Below are 16,122 nucleotides of genomic sequence, written 5' to 3'. Positions count from 1 at the left end.
TTAGTCTTTTATTTGTTAGTAAATCATTTGTACACTACATCAAAACAGAAGTGATTGATGAGATATAACGGCGCATTCTAAGCAGGTAAAGGTTAAAACAGAAAAAGTTTTACGAAAGAAAGTAGGAATAGGAGGTACAACACTATAGTACATACAGTGTCTACCAAGCATGACACCAACTCATAAATTCATGAAGTGTTTCATGAATAAACTAGATGTACCGCAAAGCGATACACAATATGACCGCCGCTCAGTCCTGCACATTCTCTCCACAAATATCAATCACATTTTTGTTTCCATCGCCTAATCCATCCCCTACTGCAACTTTTATGTATGTAAATGAGTGTGTGCATGTGTCAGTTGCTTTTGTGTATGAGTGCTTGCTTCTCTGTCTATGAGTGTGTGTCTGCTTGTGTGTGTTTTATGTGTCTCCGTGTATATGTTCACTGTGTTCTCTGACGTCACTGTCACTCCAATATCAGATAACACACACACACACACAAACATACACACATGCGCGCGCGTGCACACACACACACACACACACACACACACACAGGCACATCCACAGAGAGAGAGAGAGAGAGAGAGAGAGAGAGAGAGAAAGAGACAACACACACAGAATACACACAGATAACACAGAACACACACAGACACAGAGAGAGAGAGAGAAAGAAAGAGAATACACACAGAATACACACAGAACATACTGTACACACATATACACACATGCAAACACACAGATGGGCACACAGAAATGCACCCACACACACAGGCTATAGTACATCACACACACACTCACTTCTCAGCTCCGGTGGTCTCACAAAACGTACTCAAAGATGTGTGTGTGTGTTTGTAGTGGTGCGTGTGTATGCGTCTGTGTGTGTGTATTTATGTGTGTGTGTGTGTGTGTGTGTGTGTGTGTGTGTGTGTGTGTGTTCCTGCATGTTTGTTGCACCCAGAGCAACCATTCTCTTTTAAAACATATATATTTGGAAACTAGTTGATTAAAGGTTTCTAATGGTGTCACTTATATGTTTCTAGGACAAAAACTAGTAGAGATTGAGATGTTTGGAACTGTTTTTCAAATCCCCAGGGGGGGATCTAGACTCCAGAGGGTTAATACAGGCCGATGGGTATACAGTCCTGAATGTACACATAAATCCATTTATTTTATAGCCCCCCATGGATGAAATTCCACAAAGCTTGGCATACTCCCAGAGGGTGTCAGGTTAACATGAAATTTGGTGCAGTTCATAACATCTCATCTGGAGATAGGGGCAATTAAAGCAATATTGCATTGCATTTTCAATTTTTACCATGGGGGTGCAAGTTGATGTGAGGTCTTGAGACCAACATACGATAAACATTTTGTCATCCTCGGTGCCACGGTTCAGGTAGTTATGTAGGAAAAACAATGCAATTTTTGGGCTTCGGGCGGGGGCAGCGCGGGGGTGGAGTGAGCCCCTGGGACGAAACGATTTTTTTCCGCAGAAGTCTACTAGGGCTACATGCCCACCGAGTTTCATGTGCCCCGGTGTTACGGTGTCCTGAGAATCGTTGACGGAAAATTCAGAATCGATGACGGAATAAAAAAAAAAAAAAAAAAAAAAAAAACTTTGACAACAACTATATGACCGCTTCGCTAGCTACGCTGCACATTGCAACTAAACCATTGCTACTACCTTATACAACTGTTTACGTAGGCCTACTGCTTTACATAGGTCTCTTATGAAACCCTTTCTCTGTCATTCTTGTAGCATTGTCACAAGAAAGACAATGGTGAGCCATTCTAGGAATGGGACTGACACCGGTTGATGGTAATGCCACCTTTGATGCTTTACAAATAACCTAAAATAAATCCCTGAAATAAAATGTTATTTTGCAACATGAACAAATATATACATATATTTGTTCATGTTGTTCATGTTGCAAACTAAATATGCATAAATATATATATATATTTAGTACACTTTAGAGAAAAACATGCTGTCTGCATTGTTTGAGCAAAAAGCATGGGCAGGGAAAAAACAAACTATTGAGGAAGCAGAGAGACTTCCGAACCCATTCAACGGGTGTTAATCATCCTGTTCTCCCTTTTCAAATCTTGTGTCTTTCTCTATCTCTCTGTCTTATTCTCTTGCCCCCCTGATTTGCCTTCTCTTCTCCTCTCCTCTACTGGGCACACTGTCTTTCTCTCTCTCTCTCTCTCTCTCTCTCCCTGTCTTATTCTCTGGCCCCCCTTCTCTCCTCCTCCCTCTCTACTGGGCACGCTCACACATGTCCTGTACCAGTGCTGCCCTCTAGTGCCCAAGCTCTGCACACACTGTGGAGAGAGAAAAGGACTGACTGACTGACTGAATGAAAGACTGGTTAGGTTAGGTTAGGTTTACTTTATTGTCCCCTCAGGGAAACTTGTCTTGCAGTCAGGTATGCATAAATAACACAAAAATACACAAAAGGACACAAGAAACAAAAATACACAAAGAACACAAGTCACAAACGCCTATCAAACATTATGTGCAATAGAGCAAATTGTGCAAATTGAGCAAGCAAATTGCACTGGGGGTAAAAGATTTTTTTGTCCTATTGGACTTATAAAAGGGGACTCTTAGTCTTTTGCCTGAGGGAAGAACTTCAAATAAAAAATGGAGTGGATGATTTTCACAGTTCAATATAGTATGGTTGTTTTTGTCCCTGAAGGCCCGATCACATTATAGACGGCATGCGCTGCGCTCACCGCTAGGTTGCTCTTGGTTGAGGTAACGTTCTACGATTTTTGTTGCTGTTACCGCTGCTATTTCTATGGTTACTGCTGGGCTCCGCGCAAAAGACCATTCACTTACAGCGCGCCGCGGTCAAAGTTCAATTATTTCAACTTTGACCGCGGTACGCGCAACAGCGGCAAAGCGGCAAAATGCCGCCGGCGCTGCGCTTTGCTGAGCACAGCGGCAGACCCGTTTTTGCGCTCTCAACCCATTGAAATGAATGGGTTTCATAGCGCATGCTGCCTGTAATGTGATCGGGCCTTAACACTGATGGCTCCATACCAGGCAATAAAAGAAAAGGTAAGAACAGATTCTATAAAAGACTTGTAAAATAAAGACAACATAACCATATCGACATTAAACAAGTTAAGCTTCCAGAGGAAGTACAAACGCTGCTGACCCTTCTTACAAATTACCTCTGTATTAATGTTGAATTTGAGCCTGTTGTCTATCACTGTTCCCAGATATTTGTATTGGTCAACCACCTCTATACAGCTTCCATTTATACAAGTAAAAGGCGGAGGGGATTGATTTCTGCTAAAATCAATGACCATATCTTTTGTCTTAGATGTGTTCAGCTGCAGAAAAGACTTCTCACACCAACTAACAAACTCGTCAACCACTGGCCCATGCTGAGATTCACTTTTTTTCCATTAGACTGAATGAATTAATGAATGAATGAATGAGAGAGAAATAAAACAAATTTAATGAAACCACACAAGTAAATGATTGTGAGTGTACATAGGCATGCATCAGTGTATCTCTCATTCGGAGAGTAATTGACTGTTTTACAGATGGATATTTGAATAGTCAGTATATACAGCAAATTAATACTTTACAGGGTGAGTGAATTAATTAATTGTAGACCTTAATGAATGCTCGAATTGGCCTATGAATGCATGAAAAAGACACTGTTTCAGTTACAATATTGCTATTAAACTACTGTACATAACCTAAACCAACAAATAAAATGAAAATAATATGTAAGAGTTAAGTTGAAGATTACCTACAAACAATTGATACACATACGTTCAATCAAGCTTAATTGGCATGAATGTGTTACAAAAAAAGCAATGCAATGGACACAAAATACAAACAAATAAACAATGTGTATTGTGCAGTGTAATACAATACACACATAGCTAATCTAAATAATGGAATCATTGTTACAGCTAATGTGTACTGTATGCTAACAAGCAAACAGTCAAAACATTTAGCTTTTACACTCACATCCACCCACACACACACACACACACACACACACACACACACACATCAGTCACTGTCACACACGGACACACACACTTATAACAGAAGAAAGAGGGAAAACATCTGTGTCCTTTTTATTCCTTAACAGACGCAAATATGAATACAATATTGAATCAACTGAACTCCTTGAACTATGAATGTGTTCATCAACATGTCATGAACATTTCAATTCACTTTTAATGTTTCACTACAGAATGTCCTGACACCATTGTTTTGAATAGGGGGTGTGAGATACTTCTGCAGGCTCTGGTGCCCCGGCATACTGACCAGATCATGTGATCTGACACAAGCGCACAGCTGAATTATAGCACCTGAACCCAGGATAGAGGGGCTCAGTGAACGTGGAGTGGAACGTGTGCAGGTGAGTGAGTGTGTCGGAGGAGACGCCGTAGAAGGACAGGGTACCTGCGGGCCAGTCCAGGAACACTCCTACTCTGTTGAAGCATGGGGGTAGATTAAGTATTTCAGTCTTCTTATTGTTGTGGCAGGCAGAGTGGATGTAGCCACGGTGTGATTTGTAAACCCCGGTAATACAATTATATGAATTACTATCAACAAATGACCCACGGAAATTCACAGTCCAGGACTTGTCGTCAAGTCCAAGGCTGCAGTTAGAACCGTTCCCTCTCCTCTGGATGTTTTTGTACGTCACTCCAATTGAAACGTCCCCACCGATCCACTCAGCCTCCCAATAGCAGCGTCCGGACAGACCCTCTGGACACAGCACCTGGGAGCACAAACAGGGGTCGAATAATTCTGGGTATCTGTCAGGATATCTGTCAGGTCTCTCTCTCTCCTGGATCACCCCTCTGTTATCCTCCGAGAAGGAGAGATGGCTGCTGCTGGCCGTGTGCGGGTCCAGTGTGAGCTCACAGGCATCTGCACACGACAGGAGAGGACAGAGAAGAATATGACGTGTGAAAGGGAATGTTGATCACACACACACCATAAAAAACACATACTCACACACACAGTTGATAAAAAAGAAACATGGCATGCGCCCACGTGCACACACACACACGCGCACATGCACACGCACACACACACACTCACACAAACACACAAACACACACAAAACACACAAAAAAAGAGTCCTACACATTCCCTCCATAAAAAAAAATATCACAATTGTCAATTTACACATTACACATTAAACAAAACTGGCATATATTCAGAGGGTGTCATAATGACCCTTCATATCAAACTTCATGCAGTTTTGATATTTGTTTGATAAAGAATATGATGAAATGGTAATGTATGTGTTGCAGTCACATGCAGTTGCACAAAATGTGTTGATTTAGGAATGCAAATACAAAGAACAAACAAACAAACCCTCAAGTATTAAAGTCGGTCACTCACATTTTCGTACTCCTGGTTTACTCCTAAACTCTCCTCCATGGTCATACCTGAAGAAAGACGAAAGAAAAAAAAAATCTGTTTTTGTAGCTCAACAGAGAGAGAAGAAGAAGAAGAAAAAAAAACATCACTGTGCCAGATTGGACCATGCCAAAATGCATGCAGTCACAGCTACACATATGTATGCATGCAGAGAGGAAAGGCTGGAAAAGTATAGCTCAATGATAAGCAGTCTCAACAAGTGTCAACCCACAGCACAAAAAAATGGATGAAGACTAGCGTGTCATCTAAGTAAAACCCAGCACTTACTTGAAAGTCTCTAGTTTACAATTGGGATCATTCAGTCTTTCTGTGAGATCTCTGACACCTGACTCTCCTGGGTGATTGCAGCTGAGGTCCAGATGTTTCAGGTAGGAAGGGTTTGATTTGAGAGCAGTGGCCAAGAAAGAACAGCCTTTATGTGTGACCACACAAAGAGACAACCTAAAACCAGAGATTAACAATTCATAATAGCTGGCCATAATAACCACCAAAGAGACAACCTAAAACCAGAGATTAACAATTCATAATAGCTGGCCATAATAACCACCGTGGGTGCCACTAGGGTTGTATTAGTATGCACTATGTGCGGAATTACTACCCCCCCCCCCATTTTTAAATCAACCCAACCACAATTCAATTGATCAATTGATTAGCTTATTTACAAATTGTGTGCTTTTAGTTCATGTAGACCAGCCTTACACGCAGTGCCTTATTAAGCCTAAATAACACCTTTACACAGGAACTGCTCTACCAAATAGTCTTCTTTCATTTTAAAAGCTAAGTATAGTAGTACCATTATAACTTTGCATGCAACACAAGTACAACGAATTCCCTGTAGATACTAGCTGGATGGGTAGTGTCAGTTTGCATGACGAAAAATGGATGCAAAGAGACTATATTATTATATTTATTATAATTTATTATATTATAATATGAATTATATTTTCATTCAGAAGAGACATGCCTTGGTCAAAAAATACCTATATGCCCTGAATATGTGTACTGCATCACAGGCTGGGCAATGCGCTACTCTGTGTTATCAATGGTTTATAACTGACCTCAGTGTCTCCAGCTTGCACTGTGGATCCCACAGTCCAACACAGAGCAGGTCTATTCCTTCATCCCCCAGGTCATTGTCACTCAAGTCCAATTCTTTGAAAAGGGAAGGAGTCCTTTGCAGAACTGAAGCCATCATTTCACAATTTGCTTGGGAGAGGTGACATCGATTTAGCCTGTTTAAAAAAATACTGTTGAAATACATTCTATCCTATGTCACACTCCCATAATACACATTTACAAATGTGTACAGTTAACATATACATTTTCAGTTTACCCTTCTATCTCCTGTATTCTGTATATGATTATCATGCCTTGGTTTCTATCCAAAGTAGAAATACAGCTTCACAAGCTGAAACCAAATTCTGGCACACTCCCAAAATGTAATAGTTTCTTCCTTGGGTCATTTCAGACATTCGACCTTTGAGACAATCGAAACCTATCCAAAACTTTTTGAGTTATCTTGCAGACAAACAGACAAAAACACAAACAAACTAGAAAAGCTCTCAGAGAGCACAGACCTCCGCCTGTATTGTTCTTCCTAGGTTGTCATACATTTGAACCTAAACTATTCAGATCGCCACCACGTGGCCATGCCATGCCATTACACTGCTAAGCGAAACACATAAACGCCTGCGGAATCCCGGCGGTGATACGTATTACGGATTCCATTACTTTTTTAGTTATCTTGCTAACAAACAGACAGACAGACAAACAAACAGACAGACGCCTGTCCCTGATGAAAACATAACCTCCTTGGCGGAGGTAACAAACAAACAAACAGACAAACAGACAGACAGACAGACAGACAAACCCTGATGAAAACATAACCATGGCGGAGGTAATAACTGACCTCAGTGTCTCCAGCTTGCATTGTGGATCTCTTAGTCCCGCACAGAGCAGCTCCACTCCTTCATCCTGCAGGTCATTGTCACTCATGTCCAGTTCTCTGAGATGGGATGTCGATACTTGCAGAACAGACTCCAACAGTTCACAGCTCTCATGAGAGAGGTGACAACGGTTTAACCTATTAACAAAAACACAAAAAAAAAGAAAGTTAAGAAATAAAGATGAAACTTTGCATCAACTCACAATCTCTTTATCTCTATTGTGTTATATTATAGCATGTTGAATTATAACAATTAGTGTGTATGTGTATGCAGGAGCAGCTAAAAGTTTGATCCATTGTAGACTCACACATGCCGCATAACTGACCTCAGTGTCTCCAGCTTGCATTGTGGATCTCTTAGTCCCACACAGAGTAGGTCCACTCCTTCATCCTGCAAGTCATTGTCACTTATGTCCAGTTCTCTGACATGAGATGTTGTCCCTTGCAGCACTGATGCCAATATTCCACAACTTGCTTTAGTGAGGCAACACTGATTTAGCCTACGGAGAGTAAACGCTATATCACTGCATTGTCCCTTTATATTTCATGCATATTGAAGCGTGTTGAATATAACATTATTTCTTTGTTGATACACAACGAACCATACCCAGAAAAAAAAATGCAACCATCTCTTTCAATCAATATCCAATTTGTCTGAAAACAATCCTTGAATGATCAAAGGCGACACTTTTATGTTTTTATGTAATGTTTTTTTTTTTTTTCTCTCACCAAACTCTCCTAGATACTTTGACTACAGATAGCATTCTGTGGAGCCCTGCTTCAAATCGCTGGTATTTCTTCAGATCAAACTCCTCCAAGTCTTCAGCTGATATCAGCAGCAGGTAGGCCAGAGATGAGCACTGGGCTGGAGTGAGACTCTTCTCCTCTTCTGAGGTTAGGTGCCTGCGTTAAAAACAAACAAACACTCACAATATTCATTACATGATTGACCATTAAAAAATCCTGCTTTCCTATCCGCTACTACTGTATCATAGCCATCTTGGATAATAAATCAATTCCACTCCTGTGTCTGTATACTGGGACACGGACAGTCCAACTGAATTGCCTAGTCGAGCTATAGCAGTAGCCTGACTTGACTGTGCATGTGTAGTCAGTCAGGCTATCTACACACGTAGCCGGGTATTTTTAAAGCCAAATATTTCCCCCCCTCCGTTTATAAAATAAAGGTTATCCACACTACCTCGTTTTCAGAAAAAAAAAACCTTCCACACATAACCGAACAGCTGCGTTTTCAAGGCACTCAGATCCATGCTTCTGCAGTGAACAAAGGTCGCACATTTGACGTCAGAGCAGATGTTGTTGTTTTAGTGCATATTCTGACGTTCGAAAACGCAGAACTCCGGTTATCTCTGTCTACACGCGAATGCATAGACGGAGTATTCGCCGATCTTCACTTTGCCCAGAGTTTTTTTAAACACTCGTTTATATGCGTTTTCATGTGTATGACAGGTCCAAACGTAGACAAATATCTTCATTTTAGCAGATACCCGGTTACAGTACGTATGTACGGGGCCTCAGACAGTCTGCTGACTTAACAAAACAGTCTCTCATTTTTCCAAGTGGTGTGAACATGATGAATTCTGTGGTCATATGAAAACTAGCCATTTCTGCCATTATCCCTAACTTAACATATTGAGTTGAGCAAGTTGAGCAACTAATCAACTACAACATTGACATACCTGTTGATCTCCTCAGCCAGTGAACTGTCTCCAAGCTCATTTAAACAGCGGAGGAGTTGGATGAGCCGTTCTAGTGAGATGTCCTCCTTGATCTTCTCCTTGATGTATTGAACTGTTATATCAATGCTGTCTTCTCTGGTAGCTAACTGTGGCAGCACTACATCCAGAGGGGGCTGGATTTCAGCCTCCAACATTGGAGCCAGGCCAAGAAGGAAGCGCAGGAAAAGGTCCAAATGTCCGTTCTGGCTCTGCAGGGCCTTTTCCACTGCAAACTCGTAAAGGTGAAACCTTGATGGTGTGGACGACCAGCGGATCTTCTCACTCACAGTCTTAAGAAGAGGATTTTCCCCATGAACACTTTCATGAAGAACATAAAGAGCGGCAAGGAATTCTTGTACACTGAGGTGCACAAAGCTAAAGGTGTTCTCTCCAGTTATGCCACTTTCTATTTTTATAATCTCTGTGCACGTACCAGCTTCAAAAGCTCCAGATTTCACATCAAGATCACATGCCATCAAGTCTTTCTCGAGAAACATCTGGGTGCCTTTCTCCAGATGTCTAAATGCCAGTTTCCCCAGTTTAATAAGGAGCTGTCCTTTTTCCAGTGCACTCATGTTCTTCAGGTTTTTTATCTGAAGAACACTGAATGATGCGTACAATTCAGTCAATGTTTTGGGTGGCTCCCCTTTGCTCGGATCTTCCAGTATCTCTTCCAGCACATTGGCTACAATATGGCAGAATAGTGGTATCTGACACATGATGTGAAGGCTTCTTTTGTTGTTGACATATTCAATGACTCTGTTGGCCTTTTCTGGATTCCTGATACTCTTCTGGAGGAACTCAACTTTCTGGTGGTCATTGAATCCACGCACCTCTGTCTTCAAGTTGAAATACTCAGACGGGATCAGACTAGCAGCTGCTGGTCTGGTTGTGACCCAGGTGAGTGCAGAGGGTTGGAGGGTGCCTTTGATGAGACTCGAGATGAGGACGTCCACTGAAGACTTCTCATTAGGGTCACAAATGCACCCATCAAAGTCTAGCTGGAGCTGGCTTTCATTGAGGCTGTCAAAGACAAAAAGCATCTTGCTTTCATTAAACTCAGGGAGGGTTCTCAAATCTTCGAGTTCAGGGTAGAATACAAGAAGAAGATCAAAAAGGCTGTAGCTTTTTCTTCTCTTCAAGTTCAGCTCTCGGAATGGAAGAAGAAAAACAAAGTCGATGTGTTGGTTTGTTTTTCTCTCGGCCCAGTCCATGACAAACTTCTGCACTGCAACCGTTTTCCCTACGCCAGCAGTTCCCAATGTCAAAACTCGTATTGCAGATGTGGCTGCAAACATTTTCCCCAACTCAATTTGCTTAACTTCAGACCTTGGTCCTGTCCCATTGTCTTCCCTCATATGGCTTCCTTCAATATGAATCTCAATGTAAGTATTTTCATCTTCAGGATGTAAGATAGGAAACCTGTTTTTCAGTTTTTCCTGAAGCTTCTGTATTAGTGATGATTTCTTCCTTGTTGCTGCATGGGCTTCATCATAATCTTAAGACAAGAAAGATAAGATATGATGACATCACATGGGTATTCTTTAAGCATGTATCAAGTGAATATCAAAAATAAAATATCATGCAAACTATTTCATAGGCTAATATCTGGCTTTTGATGTTATCTCGGGTATTGGTTGTGAAGTGGCTGGGCTAGCGTGCAGGCCTGAAAAGTTGTGATTTCAATTCCAAAGATGTCTCCTTGAGTAAGACTTTACAATAATGGTACACTATTAGTTAGTTAAGTATTAGTTAAGCATTAACACTTAATTCATCATTATCCTCATTAGTAGAATCTCATTATCGCCGCCAAGGAGGTTATGTTTCATCGAGGTTTGTTTTTATGTCTGTTTGTTTGTTTGTTAGCAAGATAACTCAAACAGTTATGGATGGATTTCGATGAAATGTTCAGGGAAGATCTTAAATGATCCAAGGAAGAAACGATTACATTTTTGGGAATGATCCGTATCACTGTCTGGATCCAGAGGGCGGTTATATTTTCACTTGGCGGAGGTCTGTGCTCTGAGTGCTTTTCTAGTTCATTATGAATTCATTATGAATTCATTATGTATTCAGTATGAAACATTGGGAATTATGAGTTAGTTTACTGCTTGTACATTATGAATTTACCATGAGTTCAGTATGCACATATTAGGAATTAATAATCTAATTTAATTTTCATACCTTTTGTAAAATGTAATTTTGCTCAGATAGTACGCAATGCATTTCAAATGAATGGTCCACGACTTCAACATTTAGTTTTGACCAGGCCTGCAGCCCTCCATCCCGATTCATGTTTGGCCCTTGACGGGGAAGAATTAGGGCACCTGCGGTCAAAAACAATTGGGGTACCCTACCTGTGAACGTGCACCTAGTTCACCTAATCTAAACAATGGGCTACTTGCACAAAAGGCTGTCAATGCAGCTGTTTCCCTCCCATTTGTAATGCCATCTTTGGTTATATTCTGCTCCTTATCCTCACTCCGACACTGAATATCTGGTTTGACCAATCATACCAATTTTAACATGTGCATAAATCCCTCTTTATCGTTAACATGCTGATTTACTAGGCGCAACACCAAACCTGTAGACACTGAGTACATCAACAATAGTGGCAGGTTCAAACACACCTGGCTCCACTGGAAACAAAATGGCCGCATGGACAGCCTTTCGTGCAAGTAACCCATTGTATTTGCTCATTAGCAGCATACTTGAGGTTGAAGATTTTCAGGCATAACAAGTTTGTCATTTACAGGAACCTTTGCATAATCTCCTCAGTCCGGCAACGGATTTGCATTTTCAATCTAACAGCCCTCTACACTGGGTGCGTAATAGCATAAGCTAGAACCCAAAATCACAAACAGTGAATTAGCTAAGGGCAGTGAGGCAAACGCCAAACTTTGACTGTATTCAAGTTTGTTTGAAATTGTACAGCCCATATTAATTGGGGGCCAAGCAGCGAAGCAGTGTTTCAAGGTTTTCCTATTATTATTATTCCACCATGGAAGTCAATGGCAGCCCATTGAACTGTCTAGTGATGCCCATGATTCAAGTCACCAAGTTTCATGTCGGCATATCATACTCATTAGCGCCACCAGAAGCCGCCAAACAGGAGGTGAGCTCATATCTCAGCCAATCTTGGGTTGTTTGATATCAAAATTGTTGTGACAGCTTAACACTCTATACCTGATGTAACAGCATTGAGTTACTATGGCAACTCTGGCCTTCTGAACTGGCCCCCTCATTGCTGCTTGCAGCTATATTTTATGGAAGTGATCCTCATTTTTCACCACACATTAGCTCAGAAGTGAGTATATGTCAGATGGCATTACTATTCTGACCCTGTGAGAATACATAATGAATACCTACAGTATTCTTCCCACATACATAAACTAGAAAAGCACTCAGAGAGCGCAGACCTCCGCCTGTATTGTTCTTCCTAGGTTGTCATACATTTTCACCTAAACTATTCAGATCGCCACCATGTGGCCATACCAAGTCATTACATGTAATCGTTTCTTCCTTGGGTCATGTCTGACCTTCCGTGAAAATTTCATCGAAATCCATCCATAACTTTTTGAGTTATCTTGCTAACAGACAGACAGACAGACAAACAAACAGACAAACGCCGGTCCCCGATGAAAACATAACCTCCTTGGCGGAGGTAACAAGTACTTCATCATCAGAGTGTGTAAAGCTAATGTACACTTACATGTCTCCAGATTTCTCTCCAACTGCTCAATCAACTGGTGGTGGTTCATCTTCTGCAAGATGGTCAGTGTGATGCTCCCCGCGTCTGTGCCGTACACCTCCACCATCAAGTCCACAACATCGTCTGTGTCGGCCTTCTCCAGCTTTCCCCATGCGACTCTGCCCAGGTCCCGCAGGTGGTGCTTAAACCTCTTAAACTCTGCTCCTGTGAGGTTGTCCAGAGTGTTCCTCAGGACTTCTTCCAGGTTTGTGGTCATTGTGTGGTTTATTGGTCCACTAACTGGATGCTTTGGGGTAAGGTTTCAAACATGCATTTTAAAACACATTCACAGGGAAATCTCTGGTCTTTCTTTTTCTTTCTCCCCCTGTCTCTCTCTCTGTACAGTATGTATGAAATATGTGATGTGACCGTACACAATTACGGAATAATAAAGTACATAATGAACCCCAACATAATTCACTTAGGAATTGTCATGATGCAGATGCTGGCTGCAAAGTTCTGGTGAATAAAACTTGCTTAAAAAACTTCATGTCATGCACACAGGATAACATGATAAGCCGAAACAACTCCATGTCGAGTTTAGCTTGTACATAGTACAATTTCTCTCCACAACATTTAAATATCAGATATTAGCCACTATAACTAGAGCCTTTGGCAGCCCTGTCAAACAGAAATCATCAATGCATGACAAAACAGGCTACCAAAAAAAAAAAAAAGAAAAGTCATCAGTTTGCCTAAACCCGTATTACAGCTTATCTCCTTCATAGCCGCATAGTTGCACTTACAGTATAAGCATGAAGTGTTTTTTTTTCTCTCTTTTGATCAAGTAATTTAATTTCACTTATAGAGCGCCAAAACATTACACACGTCTCATGATGCTTTACAGAGTGTAAAACATTCAGAGAATCTCAGCTCATTGTCCATGCATCACTGTAAATTCTAATATTCAAAGTACCGTAACAAGAAAAAGTAAGTGGGATTGACTTAGCTTTGACCAAAAGAACACTCACTTCATTTGAAATAGTAAAATGTGAGCTAATAAAGTACTATTTACTCAAAAAAAACAAGCTGCATTTACCTAAAAACCATGATCTAAGTAAGGCATAATGTATTGTCCGCTGGTAATTATCGGAAAATAAGTCCCGACAGGATTAACAGAACCCGACTTAAATTAAAAAGTTGTATACCGTTAAAAAGTGTAAGCTTAGTAAGGGTTACTCACTCAGAATACACAAATCTGTGTTCACTTATAAAATGTAATTTCATTGAACTTCCTTTTTTTTCAAGGCAATGAGTTTGCATTCATTTTTTTTAAGTAAAGTCAACTTGTAAAAATGTACTCTGTAAATGCACATCTTTGCCATGATCCAACTTACCTCAACGTCAGCCATTCAGCCACTTCTCAAATGTTCCAGAGGACACAAGAAATCCTGATTATATACTGTAGGCTACAAACACAAGTGAGGAACAACCCGTGGTATCAAACTAGATGACTCACAATAAATGTTACATAGTTCCCTCAGAGAAATTATTGTCACGAGCTAATAGGGAAATCCGTTCCTTCCCCCTCAGTAAACGGTTTGTGCAGAGACGGATGTGAGCATGCACATGTTTGAGCACTGGAAAAATTACACTACTCACATATTCAGCTTTTCAGGTGAAATGGATTAACCTAAAAATAAGATTTTACTGGCGTCACATAATGTCCTCCCTTTTTGGCTTTTGGAATCTTATGTCATGTAATCTGTACCTCAGTTTACCTGAGGTTGTCCTTGCCTGAGTGCGACCAGCGTTTACATTGAAGTGCATTGCTGCCAGATATAGTCTGAAAAACTAAATAGGCTGTAATGACAAATCACTATCCTACCAATATTGGTCACATCCAAACCAACATCACCTTTCATAGTAACTGATCAGTGCAGAAGATTACATTTTCTCAATTGTAGCCATTCCTTGTATCACAGTGACGTTACTTTTCAGGATTAACCTAAAAATCCACTATAACCTTTACAGGTGAACTTAATGTGACATTCTCTAGACTTTTAAATATGCATGTTCAGGGTTTCAGTACTTTCTGTACTAAAACATTACATTTCACCTGAAAGGCAGATATCCCTAACTTGGTGTGTGTAGTAGTACTTTATTTCCCATGTCCTGTATTGCAGGTAAATACACCACTTGTGTAGGCCCAGTTTATGACTGGAACAGAGAGTTGATGTCTTGTCCAATGTTTTGCAAGTGTTATATTTCCCTCAACATAAATTGTCAGGACATCACTCTGGACTTTAACACTACTCTTAATACCCTCTCCTAGATAACAGCTGTTACTAAGGTGCCACATTAAGATATAAGCCCATGAGGCTGTAAGTTCCACTGATTTTAGAATATTTTTTATTATTCATGACAGGCAGTGTCACAATACAATGAAACAGATGTTGCAAAAACGGGAAGGTGTTACAACCACAGTTAGTTTCATTGTATTGTGACACTGCCTGTCATGAATAATAAAAAAAAGAAATGTTCAATTGGGCATAGTAAGGACAAATGTTTCCCCTTGCTACAGGATTGCAGGCTGAAACATACAAGAGTTAAATGATTTTGCTGTTATCACAGCATTCTAAAACACAAAGTGGGCTACTATAAGGGTCGTGCCATTATTTTGTGTGGCGGCACCTTTTATTTCAATATTACTGTTATTCAGTAGGCTATTAAACCGTTTAATCCCAAATTTTTCCCAGACATGAAAATATCAAAATCATGTGTCTTGAGTAACCCTTTTAAGTAATCAATTACTTTTTTTTCAATTTTTAATAGAAAAGTGGGTGAAAAGTAGTGTTTTATTTTCGGTCACAATTGTGACCGATGGGAAACTACAGAGTCAGATTTTGGGGATTTTCTCTTTTTTTGACACATTTCATTGTGCAATCATCTAATTTCCAATAAATTCCAGTCAGAGATGATATGGGGACATTGTCCAAGGTCTGTTCTTTACATTTATATTTGTATCACAATACAATACTCAACATTGACTCTGCAATTCTCTGTTATATTCTAAGTGTGCCGATTTTTACATAGAGAAGCCATTATATCACACTATTATACATAGCTATTGTAATAGCTGGTTTTGCTGTTCTTTATCTTTATTTTACTTTCAGTCATTACCTGCACATATCAGATCTAACTGACTGTCCAGATTTGATAATCATACCTCAAAAACAGTAAATCATTGTCCTCATTGACTATTATACATATGTCACATATATAAACTATAGGTGGTGGGGGGTATAATCA

At 40.3% G+C, this 16,122-nt stretch overlaps 1 protein-coding gene across 1 annotated transcript; it reads right to left on the bottom strand.

The window, feature by feature from the left end:
• Positions 1-3,882: 3,882 nt before the first annotated feature.
• LOC134078002 (NACHT, LRR and PYD domains-containing protein 12-like) lies at positions 3,883-14,238 on the bottom strand. Its single transcript, XM_062533636.1, has 10 exons — positions 14,208-14,238; positions 12,832-13,117; positions 9,081-10,617; positions 8,110-8,283; positions 7,707-7,880; positions 7,345-7,518; positions 6,494-6,667; positions 5,703-5,876; positions 5,397-5,443; positions 3,883-4,916 (listed from the first exon to the last, which is right to left on the bottom strand). The coding sequence occupies exons 1-10, from the start codon at positions 14,220-14,222 to the stop codon at positions 4,309-4,311; spliced, it is 3,363 nt and encodes a 1,120-aa protein (XP_062389620.1). The 5' UTR covers positions 14,223-14,238; the 3' UTR covers positions 3,883-4,308.
• Between the last annotated feature and the right edge of the window lie 1,884 nt (positions 14,239-16,122).

Source organism: Sardina pilchardus, chromosome 1 (genome assembly GCF_963854185.1).
Source record: "Sardina pilchardus chromosome 1, fSarPil1.1, whole genome shotgun sequence".
NCBI lineage: Eukaryota > Metazoa > Chordata > Actinopteri > Clupeiformes > Clupeidae > Sardina > Sardina pilchardus.
Note: the sequence above shows the minus strand (reverse complement) of the source record. Positions and strands in the feature narration are given on the sequence as shown.